Source organism: Euleptes europaea, chromosome 9, assembly GCF_029931775.1.
Source record: "Euleptes europaea isolate rEulEur1 chromosome 9, rEulEur1.hap1, whole genome shotgun sequence".
Classification (NCBI taxonomy): Eukaryota; Metazoa; Chordata; class Lepidosauria; order Squamata; family Sphaerodactylidae; genus Euleptes; species Euleptes europaea.
The window spans coordinates 5,377,406-5,389,825 of record NC_079320.1 but is presented as its reverse complement, the minus strand read 5'-3'; the positions used below and the strand labels follow the sequence as shown (position 1 = coordinate 5,389,825).

General features: G+C 48.6%; 1 protein-coding gene across 1 annotated transcript in view; it reads left to right on the top strand.

Annotated features, from left to right (window-relative positions):
- Positions 1–11,007, top strand: part of PTPRA (protein tyrosine phosphatase receptor type A) — a 152,301-nt gene extending 141,294 nt beyond the window's left edge. Inside the window, exons 17-24 of the mRNA XM_056855773.1 lie at positions 89–238; positions 2,400–2,493; positions 4,426–4,502; positions 5,853–5,987; positions 6,974–7,099; positions 7,968–8,119; positions 8,725–8,860; positions 10,658–11,007. Coding sequence (XP_056711751.1) covers positions 89–238; positions 2,400–2,493; positions 4,426–4,502; positions 5,853–5,987; positions 6,974–7,099; positions 7,968–8,119; positions 8,725–8,860; positions 10,658–10,732 — 945 coding nt within the window. The 3' untranslated portion in view covers positions 10,733–11,007. The remainder of the gene's footprint in view (positions 1–88; positions 239–2,399; positions 2,494–4,425; positions 4,503–5,852; positions 5,988–6,973; positions 7,100–7,967; positions 8,120–8,724; positions 8,861–10,657) is intronic.
- Positions 11,008–12,420: the final 1,413 nt, after the last annotated feature.

The window sequence follows — 12,420 nt, the reverse complement described above, 5'->3', positions numbered from 1 at the left end:
CCTGGGCACACGAGGTTTTTCCTTAGGCTTCAGGGTGTGGCCTCAGTTGGATGTGGAATGCAGCTCTCCAAATCACTTTCTCTTCCAGATGCAGTACGTCTTCATCTACCAAGCCCTTCTAGAGCATTACCTGTATGGAGACACAGAGCTGGAGGTGACCTCGCTGGAGATCCACCTCCAGAAAATTTATAACAAGATCCCAGGGGCCAGCAGCAATGGGTTGGAGGAAGAGTTTAAGGTGGGTGACAGTCGGTGGTACCTTGGTGTTCCATAACTAGAGAAGAGAGCCTGGCAGCCCTCTACAAGTTGATGCTGGTCATGTTAGCTGAAAGCTAACAACTTGGAAGGCTATAAGAGGGGAGTGGACATGTTCATGGAGGAGAGGGCTATTCATGGCTACTAGTCAAAATGGATGTTTGTCATGATGACACATACCTATTCTCTCCAGGATCAGAGGAGTGTGGCTGTTATATTAGGTGCTGTGGAACACAGGCAGGATAATGCTGTTGCAGTCGCCTTGCTTGTGGGCTTCCTAGAGGCACCTGGTTGGCCACTGTATGAACAGACGGCTGGACCTGGTGGACCTTGGTCTGATCCAGCAGGGCTTTTCTTATGGAGGATGGGGCTATCTATGGCTACTAGTCAAAATGGATATTTGTCATGATGCAGACCTATTCTCTACAGGATCAGAGGAGCATGCCCATTATATTAGGTGCTGTGGAGCACAGGCAGGTGAATGCTGCTGCAGTCGTCTTGTTTGTGGGCTTCCTAGAGGCCCCTGGTTGGCCACTGTGTGAACAGACTGCTGGACTTGATGGACCTTGGTCTGATCCAGCATGGCTTTCTTATGTTCTTATGTTCTAAAGCAGAATTGAACCAATTGTGGTTTTTTCATCCACAAGGTCATAGGGTTGTGTATAGTTCAGATTCAGAATCTGCTCACCTGCTTGAAGGCAGAGAGAAACGAATAGAATTCCAGGGTTGTTGTTTTTTTGTTTGAAGGAATGACTCCTTGGGGAGTCTTTTTGAGAGGGGGTAATTGGAAGTCCAAAAGTCTGGGATTTCTTCTCCCAAATCTTCTGCAGTTAATCTAAATGTTGCCATTGGAATCAGCTTGGTATTTTAGATGGGGGAGGAAAAGTTCTGGATTTTTAAAGTTTATTTGTTTAGTATATTTTTATCCTACTTTGGTCTTCAACGGAGCTTGCAAAAATACGCTTTTAAACAAATTTATATACACAGATACACACACACACACACACACAATCTGGATGGCCCAGGCTAGCCTGATCTCGTCAGATCTCAGAAGCTAAGCAGGGTCGGCCCTGGTTAGTATTTGGATGGGAGACCACCAAGGAATACCAGGGTTGCTGTGCAGAGGAAGGCACTGGCAAACCACCTCTGTTAGTCTCTTGCCATGAAAACCCCAAAAGGGGTCGCCATAAGTCGGCTGCGACTTGACAGCACTTTACACACATATACACAGTATAAAAAACAAACATAAGACAAAATGTAGACTAGTCATCTTGTGCTGGTGTCCACCAGGTTAATCCCTTTGGCCAAGAATACAGGCTGTGATTCACTGGCCAAGGGTCAAGAGCCCTTTGACTCTCACCCTTAGGCTGGTGCTCTCCAGCCACGACCAGGCTGTAAGTACCTGCAGCAGGAGAAAGAAAAACACTCAGCCAAGATATTTCAAGCTGGCATCCCTCTTCCCCCAATCCCCCCTCCTGCTATCCTCCAGCTGTTCTCACTGCGGGTCAGATAGTGCCCCCCCACACACACACAGACTTGCTCCCAGTCAGTTTTATCAAGGCCTTTTCTTTGTCAGTTGTTTTTTTTACCATGCAGGGGCCCTTGGGGTGAGGTAAGTTGTTGTGTAGCTTTGTGTGTGGGGGTATATCCTCCCTTGCAGCAAGAGGTCGGAGTAGAAGAAGAAGAGTTTGTTTTTATATGCCGACTTTCTCTACCACTTAAGAAAGAACCAAATTGGCTTACAATCACCTTCCCTTCCCCTCCTCACAACAGACACCCTGTGAGGTAGGTGGGGCTGAGAGAGTGTGTCTAGCCCAAGGTCACCCAGCTGGCTTCATGTGGAGGAGGGAAACCTACCCGGTTCTCCAGATCAGAGTCCACCCCTCCAAACCACCTCTCTTAACCACTACACCCTGCTGGCTCTCAGTAGAGTAGATTACTTTTGCTAATCCCAGTTACATTATCCTAGAGGAGAAAGGTCCCTGACCTGGAGAGCCCAGGCTTGCCCGATCTTGTCGGATCTTGGAAGCTAAGCAGGGTCATCCCTGGGTAGTACTTGGGATGGGAGACCCCCAAGGAAGTCTGGGGTTGCTGTAGGCAATGGCAAACCCCCCATTTTGTATCCTGTTTGTCTTCTTTTGCAGAAGCTAACTTCCATCAAAATTCAGAACGACAAGATGAGAACGGGCAACTTGCCAGCCAACATGAAGAAAAACAGGGTGCTACAGATAATTCCATGTGAGTGTCTCTGTGTGGCAGAGGGATGCACAATAGTAAAACCGTCAGTTCTTTATGGGGCGGTGGCTGCGGGGGCAGGAGCCTCCCAAAGAAGCGGCTCTTGTGTTCCAAGATTGAATCAGGGAGGGCTGGCTGACCTGTAGGCTTAATACTGATAATGGCGCATGTACAGAAGGCAGCGCATGTTGCGGGATATCATGAGCCCACAACTGCATCAAAATAAATCCTCGGGAGGTGGAGGGCTCTCCTTTGGAGGGTTTTAAGCAGAGGCTAGGTAGCCATCTGAGGAGCCCCGTGGCGCAGAGTGGTAAGCTGCAGTACTGCAGTCAAAAGCTCTGCTCACGACCTGAGTTCGATTCCGACGGAAGTTGGTTTCAGGTTGACTCAACCTTGAGTACCCAGCTTGCTGGGGGTAAAGGGAAGATGACTGGGGAAGGCACTGGCAAACCACCCCGTAAACAAAAGTCTGCCTAGTAAACATCGGCATGTGACGTCACCCCATGGGTCAGGAATGACCCGGTGCTTGCGCAGGGGACCTTTACCTTACCTTTTTAGGTGGCCATCTGACAGCAATGCTGATTCTGTGATCTTAGGCAGATCGTGAGAGTGAGGGCAGGAAGGGTTGCATCGGTGCTTGGCTCTCATGACCCTTTCTTACATGCCCAGGGTAATGACGATGGCCACTTTGGGGACAAGAAGCAATTTTCTGTGAATTTTTTGGGCCATCTTCTGGGCATGGAGTAGGGGTCACTGGGGGTGTGGGGGGAGGAGGTAGTTGTGATTTCCTTCATTGTGCAGGGGGTTAGACTAGATGACCCTGGAGGTCCCTTCCAACTCTATGTTTCTGTGATTCTAGATCTGCATATGAACATTATGCACTTACCCAGTCACATGAGCTGCTCTGCTTAGGATGGTTGTGTTTATCTAGTCAACAATCAATCAGTCAATCCTTAATTACAGCCATGGACCAGCAGAATAAAACATACATTAACAGAAGGGTTATAAGAAGAGAAAAAGACACACACACACAAACAATCTTCCATTAAAATATGTATAAAAGCAAAGATATGTCACTAAATCAACGCTGCCCCTCGGCAGGCTGGCAGCTGCACAGAATCTGGTGACTCCATCTGAGTTTTGAGATTCAAGGTCTGCAGGAAGACAGGAGGTGTACCGTTCTTCAGATCTCAGATTTTTTGGGAAGATGGGTGTAATAAATACGTATCTAAAGTCAACAGTTGCTTAAAAAATGTGTATGCAGAATGTGTATGGGAATCCAGTGGGCGGGTGTAGGTACAGTGTCTGCATTTTGGAATGTGCAGGACCCCCTTTGCCCTTCTGGCTGTCTGGCTCTTCCAGCCCACCACTTCCCCTCCTGTTTGCAAGGGGCTTCTTCCCTTCAGGTGTAGCTGGAAAAATTGAAGGGCCCGGCCTCTGCCTGGCGTGAGAATCCCAGCCCTCCACCCAGCATCTTTGCCTGAACTCGCACTGCAAAGTGTTTACAATAGCATACACCTTTTGCGAGTACCATAGCTGTTCACTGAACCAGCATGGTGTGAGAGCAAGCATGGTGCAGTGGTTAAGAGCAGTGGTTTGGAGCAATGGTCTGGAGAACCAGGTTTGGACTCTGATCTGGAGAACCAGGTTTGGACTCTGATCTAGAGAACCAGGTTTGATTTCCCACTCCTCCACATGAGCGGCGGACACTATAATCTGGATTTGTTTCCCAGCTCCTACACACGAAGCCAGCTGGGTGACCTTGGGCTAGTCACAGCTCTTTTAGAGCTGTCTCAGCTCCACCTACCTCACAGGGTATCTGTTGTGGGGAGGAGAAGGGAAGGTGATAGTAAGCAAGTTTGATTCTTCCTTAAGTGGTAGAGAAAGTTGTCATATAAAAATCAACTCTTCTTGTTTCCTTGTTACCTCCTGCAGATGAGTTCAACAGAGTGATCATTCCAGTGAAGAGGGGCGAAGAAAACACAGATTATGTCAACGCTTCTTTTATAGACGTGAGTGGCTGTTTTCTCTCTCCTGTCTTTTCTGGCTCGCCTTTCTTTTCGAGCTTGGTTCTAGAACAAAGGGTTGGATCCTCAGTCCTTTTCAAGTTATTCTGGGAGCCTTACATCATACGTTGTTGTATTAGCAAGCTGGATAGGAGTTGCTTTCTCTGTAGAGCTGCTCTGGTTTTCTCAGTACTTTGTCCTACTTGCGTGACAGCTTCAAGGAACACGTAACTAAGCCAGGAGAAAAGAAGCCAAGGACAGAAGCTTTTGAAATTGCTGACACCGGCAACCGATTTGATGGCTTCATCCTGATTCACCAATTGCATGTGTGTGTGTATGCACATGCTAGTTAACACATGCAGGAAAATAAAATGCTGTAGCAGTGTCTGGAATGTACTACAGCCACAGGGGATTACATGCTTCCCCAAAGGGGATGGGGGAGAGAAACCTCCCTCTGCTAGTTACAGGGGGGTAGCTGTGTTGGTCTGTAGTAGAAGAGCTAAATTCGAGTCCAGCAGCACCTTAGAGACCGATGAGATTTTCAGGGGATGAGATTTAAGCGTGTCTGTTTATTCAAAATGGGAGTAAGATTGTGACGTTCTGCATGTGGCTTCAGTCTGCATTACCGTTAAGTCTTTGCTTTTCAAAGAATCTCGGTCAAGCTCAATATGGCCTGAAAGCTTTTTTACCTGACAACCCTTTTTCCTGCCTCTGCAGGAATGTGTGGCTGATAACCATCTTCAAGTACTTGAAGGGCTGTCATATAGAGGAGGGTGCCGAGTTGTTTTCTATTGCCCCAGAAGGTCGGACCAGAACCAACGGGTTAAAATTAAATCGAAAGGGTTTCGTCTAGACATTAGGAAGAATTTTCGAACAGAGCTGTTCCTCAGTGGAACAAGCTTCCTGGGGAGGTGGTGAGCTCTCCTTCCCTGGAGGTTTTTAAGAAGAGGTTAGATGGCCATCTGTCAGCAATGCTGATTCTATGACCTTAGGCAAATTGTGAGAGGGAGGGCATCTTGGCCATCTTCTGGGCATGGAGTAGGGGTCCCTGGGGGTGTGTGGGGGAGGTAGTTGTAAATTTCCTGCATTGTGCAGGGGGTTGGACTAGATGACCCTGGTGGTCCCTTCCAACTCTATGATTCCAAATGACTGAAACTTCTTTTCATGTTAAACGGAGGGACGCAGGAAAAGAGAGGGGGATGGGAAAGAGAATCTTCCATTTTTAGAAACAAAACCTCTCCTGGAGAGCGGAGCGGCGCAGTAGCTCGCGCAAAGCCGTGGTGCCCCACGGATGGGTTTTTGTGCCCCGCTGCTGTGTGTCGCTTCCCAGTAACCGTGTCTTAAAACTTTTTCCAGGGCTATCGCCAGAAGGACTCCTACATCGCCAGCCAAGGCCCCCTCCAGCACACGATAGAGGACTTCTGGCGGATGATCTGGGAGTGGAAGTCCTGCTCTATTGTCATGTTGACGGAGCTGGAAGAGCGGGGCCAGGTGAGCCGCTGTGGAGCGAGAGATGAGCGCTCGGTGAATGGCCCAGAAGACTCCTGGCCCTGTCTTGCTGCTGCCAGCGTGGTGTAGTGGTTGAGCAGTGGTTTGGAGCAGTGGAGTCTGATCTGGAAAACCGGGTTTGATTCCCCACTCCTCCACATGAGCAGCGGGTGCTAATCTGGTGAACCGGGTTAGATTCCCCATTCCTGTACATGAAGCCAGCTGGGTGACCTTGGGCTAGTCGCAGCTCTCTCAGCCTCACCTACCTCACAGGGTGTCTGTCGTGGGGAGGGGAAGGGAAGGTGGTTGTAAGCCGGTTTGATTCTTCCTTAAGTGGTAGAGAGTCGGCATATAAAAACCAACTCTTCTTCTTCTTCCTCCTTCTTGATGCAAAGCTCCTTCAAGCTGCTTAGATGGACGATCTCCTGGCCACATTGCCGAAGGAGCTCTGAGCTCTGCAGAGGAAGAGCAGGGATAGACAGTGACGTGGTGATTTTAAATAGAGAGATAAAAAGAAGGCCGAGGCCAATGGTGCAAAATAGGTAAAATATTTTTTTTAATTACTCAGAAAAGAACTTCCCTACACATTTCGGTCAAGGGGCTTCTTCAGGGGAATCTGTATTATATAATATATAAATACATTTCTGAGTCAATACAAGTAAATATTTGGTTAGGATTATGCAAACAAATATAACACTATGTTAAAAGTCAGAATACGTTCTATACAGCTTTATCTCTCTCACCTACAAGGATTTGTTTTTCTTTCTCCTCCATGCAATCTCAAGGACGAATAAGCTCTGGCTGTTTTTTGCATATGATATAGCTTGTATAAACTCAATAATGTATTTATATTATATATATTACAGATTCCTCTGAAGAAGCCCCTGGGGCAAAACGTCTAGGGAATTTCTGTTCTGAGTAATAAAAAATCTTTTAACCTATTTTGCACCATTGCCCTTGGCATATAAAAACCAACTCTTCTTCCTCAGGAGAAATGTGCCCAGTACTGGCCTTCTGACGGCACTGTGTCTTATGGGGATATCACTGTGGAGCTGAAGAAGGAGGAGGAGTGTGAGAGCTACACGGTGCGAGACATGCTGGTGGCAAACACCAGGGTAGGTGTGAGGAGACCCCAAGCGGATCGGTTCTGCTGCCTTTTGCCCTTCCTGCCATCTTGGCCTCTCCTCTCTCTGGCCGGCTCCCTGCAGGGCCTCCTTTCCTGCCCGTTTCTTCCACCAAGCCCTTACCAAGCTCCACCTACCCCAAGGGCATTGGTGCTACACACGTTGATGCCGTACCCACCTTGGTTCCTGATTCTAAACCTTGGGAAGAGAACTTTCCACTACGACTTCCCTCTGATTCCTTCTCCGATCACCTCCCGGTCTGATCAGTCCTCCAACAGCAGCTTTCATTTAAAGGGAGGGAGAGAGAACCTGTTGGAAAGGAGGGGGAAAGTACTTAACTAAAAAGGAGATTGCTGCTAATAGCTCATTCCTTGGCTTACATAAGCCGTCCCTTCCCTAAAATCAGGGGTCCCCAATGTGTGGTGCCTGTGGGGCACCGTGGTGCCTATCAGCACCTTTCCCGGTACCCACCGAGTGTTTTTCAAAAGTGGGCAGGGCCAGGTGGGGCTTTTGTCCAGCAAGGCTTCTGATTGGCCATTGAAAATTTGATGGGCTGTGCAGATTAAACTGAAATCATTGCTTTGGCAGCAGCTGCCGCCACAGCACAAGGATCTTCACTGTGCGACTGAAGGTAAGCTGTCGCTGCCATTCTGCGGCTGGTTCCGCCTCCTACACCAACCATTATCAGCAGCCATTCTGTGGCCTGCACTTGCCCGTGCCATGTCGGAATTTCAGAAGTGCCCACGAGCTCAGAAAGGTTGGGGACCCCCTCTTCCCTTACATCCTAGCTGTGTTTCTGGGAGTCTCCCTGGATTAAGACGGAGGCTTCTCTGAGTCTTTCTTCCTGTTGTTTGGCCAGGAAAACAAGAGCCGGCAGATCCGACAGTTCCATTTCCATGGCTGGCCAGAGGTCGGCATCCCCACCGACGGGAAAGGAATGATCAACATCATCGCGGCTGTGCAGAAGCAGCAGCAGCAGTCGGGAAACCATCCCATCACCGTCCACTGCAGGTAATCATAGGAACATAAGAAAGGCCATGCTGGATCAGACCAAGCTCCATCAAGCCCAGTAGGTGCCTCTAGGAAGCCCACAAACAAGACGACTGCAGCAACATTGTCCTGCCTGTGTCCCATAGCACCTAATATAATAGGCATGCTCCTCTGATCCTGGAGAGAATAGGCGGACACTAATCTGGTGAACTGGGTTGGTTTCTCCACTCCTCCCTATGAAGCCAGCTGGGTGACCTTGGGCTAGTCACAGCTCTCTTAGGGCTCTCTCAGCCCCACCTACCTCACAGGGTGTCTGTTGTGGGGAGGGGAAGGGAAGGTGATTATAAGCCGGTTTGATTCTCCCTTAAGTGGTGGAGAAAGTTGGTGTATAAAAACAAACTCCTACTCCTTCAGGGAGAGGGAGGGTTTTTGGGCTTGTTAAATCTTTGGTTTTAGTTAGGGATGTTTGAACCATTATTGTAAGCCGACTTGAGCCACAAGGAAAAGCGGGATGTAAATGTTTAATAAGATAAAATCTCTGAGTAGGATTATCGTTGAACTCCACTGATGGCAAGTCACCCTTTCTCCCCACCCCCTTTTGTGCTCCCCCTCCTCACCCCCTCAAGTGCTGGGGCAGGACGAACAGGGACCTTCTGCGCACTGGGCACGGTCTTGGAAAGGGTCAAAGCGGAGGGGATTCTGGACGTCTTTCAGACAGTGAAGAGCTTGAGGTTACAGAGGCCGCACATGGTCCAAACACTGGTAAGCTCGAACTTCTGTGTGTGTGGGTGGGGGGGTGGGGGGGTTCCAACCTTTTGGCATTCATCTCCCTCTATGCCAGCAACAAAAAGGGGAAAAACCTTAACCCTAAAAAAACCAGAATAAGGTACCCTAAGGTCAAGAAACAACATGCACCATGGGGCTCATATTGATACAAATGATCTTAGGAATGTTGTCGAAGGCTTTCACGGTCAGAGTTCATTAGTTCTTGTAGGTTATCCGGGTTGTGTAACCGATCTTAGGAGTGATTTATAATATATAATAAATTTAATGCATGCACAAATAAGCAACTTATATCTAGCCCTGTTCAAGCTTCTGTGTATCCAGTGTGAATATTAAACATACAAAACAAACACAAAGGTTCTTGTAGGTTATCCGGGCTGTGTAACCGTGGTCTTGGTATTTTCTTTCCTGACGTTTTGCCAGCAGCTGTGGCAGGCATCTTCAGAGGAGTAACACTGAAGAGGAGTAACACTGAAGTTTTACAAACACAAAGGTGTTTGTAAAATTCAAAATGTACTCATGCAAACTCTCTCGGTCATAAAGATGTATGAAGTCAAAAATAAGAAAGGCCCTGCTGGATCAGACCAAGGCCCATCAAGTCCAGCAGTCTGTTCACACAGGGGCCAACCAGGTGCCTCTAGGAAGCCCACAAAAAACACGACTGCAGCAGCACCGTCCAGCCTTTGTCCCACAGCACCTAAGATAACAAGCATGCTCCTCTGATCCTGGAGAGAACAGGCATGCATCATGACTAGTAGCCATTTTGACTAGTAGCCATGAATACCACTCCTCCATGAACATGTCCACTCCCCTCTTATAGCCTTCCAAGTTGGCAACCATCCCCACATCCCTTGGCAGGGAGTTCCACAATTTAACTATGCGTCGTGTGAAAAAATACTTCCCTTTATCAGTTTTGAATCTCTTGTAGAGGAGAGGTGCATTATTGGCTACTAGCCACGGTGACTGAAGAGAGCCTCTATCTACAGAGGCAGTAAACCTCTGAATACCAGTCCTGGGAGGCAGCATCAAGGGAAGGTCTCGAACTGTTGGCCCTGGTTTTTTGGCCCTCCAGGGCAGCTGGTTGGCCACTATATGAACAGTACAGTAGACATGATGGACTGCTGATCTGATCCAGCGTGGTGGTATTAAAATCAGAGCATGGGGAGGGGGTAGAGCTTCAAGTCACAGCGGACTTACAGCAACCCTGTAGGGTTTTCAAGGTGGTTTGCCGCTGCCTGCCTCCACGTCACGCCCCTGGTATTCCTTAGGAGGGGCTGTGGCTGAGCGGTAGAGCATCTGCTCAGCATGCAGAAGGTCCCAGGTTCAATCCCCGGCTTCTCCAGTTAAAGGGACTAGGCAAGTAAATGATGTGAAAAACCCCTGCCTGAGACCCTGGAGAGCCGCTGGAGAGTACTGACTTTGATGGACCAAGGGCCTGATTCGGTATAAGGCAGCTTCATGTGAGGTCTCCCATCCAAATACTAGCCAGGGTCAGGGCTGAGTGTGTGTGACTGGCCTCAGGTCACCCAGTGAGTGTCCAGGCCAGAGCGGGGATTCGAATCTGGGTTTCCCCGATCCTAGTCCAACTACACTAGACTACACTACACCCCGATCCTTAATTCCACTACACTTGGCTCTACAGGTATTTTCCCAAAATTCCCCATCCTTGCTTTGAATCAGGAGATTCAGCTGCAACACTGTTTTAATGTGCTTTGGGACTGACGCTTCATTCTGTTACTCAATTCTCTGTTTTCTCTCTGTCCCCCCCCCCCCCAGGAACAGTACGAATTCTGCTACAAAGTGGTTCAGGAATACATCGACGCCTTTTCAGACTACGCCAACTTCAAGTGAAAGCAAGAAGAGTTGCCTTCTTTAATACTTTGTAATATTCTGTTTGTTAATATCCCCCCTCCCCAAAAAATGTGTATATATCTTAACTGTTTTAGAGGGTTGGTACCATAAGATTCCTATTAGCTGGAGATTTTTATATGTAGCAAAAGTGTTAGAAAGAGATTGTAGGCACTTTTTTCCCAATGTTTTATTGGGGAATTAAATAGCGTGATATTTGGATTAATATTGTCAAACCTCTCTTCTGGAGAGTCAATGCAGGCTGTTTTTGTTTGTTTGTTTTTTCGTTGTTGGCTTTTTTTTTTTTTGTAAATCTAATTTTTTTTCCCCTTGAGGGAGTAAAAGCCTTTTAAAAAACCAAACAATATTCTGGATACAGCTGTTTCTTTTTAAGTCGAAGCAGCAGCTCGTAAATAGCATTTTTGGAAAAAGAACCTTTCCCTCCCCCTCACCGTCACTTCAAAAGTGGCTTCATAATTTCCAGTTTAATCCCAAAAATAGCAACACAACTATATATTGTAAGTGTTGCCTGAAAAAGAAAGCCGCGCTGCTTCCCGTACTCTCTTCTGCTGAGTCCAGGGTACCTGTTGGGGCTCTGCTTTAAAGGTGGGGGGCCCACTCGCACATCGGAGCCCGAGAGAATTTCAGTTGAGGAAGACGGGGGGGGGGGGATCCTGTTCAGCCAGGACTCCTCTGATCCTGGAGAGAATAGACATGCATCATGAATAGTATCCATTTGGACTAGTAGCCATGGATAGCCCCATCCTCCATAAGAACGTAAGAAGAGCCCTGCTGGATCAGACTAAGGCCCATCAAGTCCACCAGTCTGTTCACACAGTGGCCAACCAGGTGCCTCTAGGAAGACCACAAACAAGACGGCAGCAGCACCATCCTGCCTGTCTTCCAAAGCAGCTAATAACATAGGCATTCTCATCTGATCCTGGAGAGAATGAGTATACATCATGGCTCGTATCCATTTTTACTAGTACCCATGGCTAGCCCTCTCCTCCATGAACATGCCCACGCCCCTCTTAAAGCCAGGCTCAGCGGCTTTCTTGTTTTTGATTCCCCTCACTCCTTTACGATGTTTCCTCTTCTTATCGCAGGACCGCAGGGCTGGTTTCCCAGCCAAGTGACTGCCGGGGGCAGCGTAAGGAAGAGGGCGCCGATGAACCATATGGGGGCTCCTCTTGCTCCCAGGCATCGGTGGCACAGGAGGCAAGCGGCACCATTTCCCGGATCTGTCCTGCCGACCGCCAGGGGCTGAGCCAAAGCTCTGGAGTGTTGCCCCCAGGGCTTGGCATGGACCTGGGCAGCATTGGCCGAAGCCCAGGAGAGGAGGGACGTCCCTCTTCGACCCAGCCCTTTGTGTCGGCTTTGCCCGTCTCTAGCTCTTTGAACTTGAGTCCTAACGGCGCCTGATGTGCAGCGCAAGACTGCTGCGGACCCATTGGCACTGAGAGCTCCCTCTCTTCCATCCACACCCCTTAATCTTTAGGCAGTCTGACTCCACGGCATCGCCTCCCACATTTGGCAGCCCCTGTTTGCCTCTGGGGATGGGAGAAGCCACCGGTAAACCTGCCAGAATGTTCCACGGAGTTTCAGAGGGTAGCCATGATGCTCTGCAGTGGGCCAGCTAGATTTGCATCCAGTAGCACCTTAGAGCCAGCGTGGTGTAGTGGTTGAAAGCG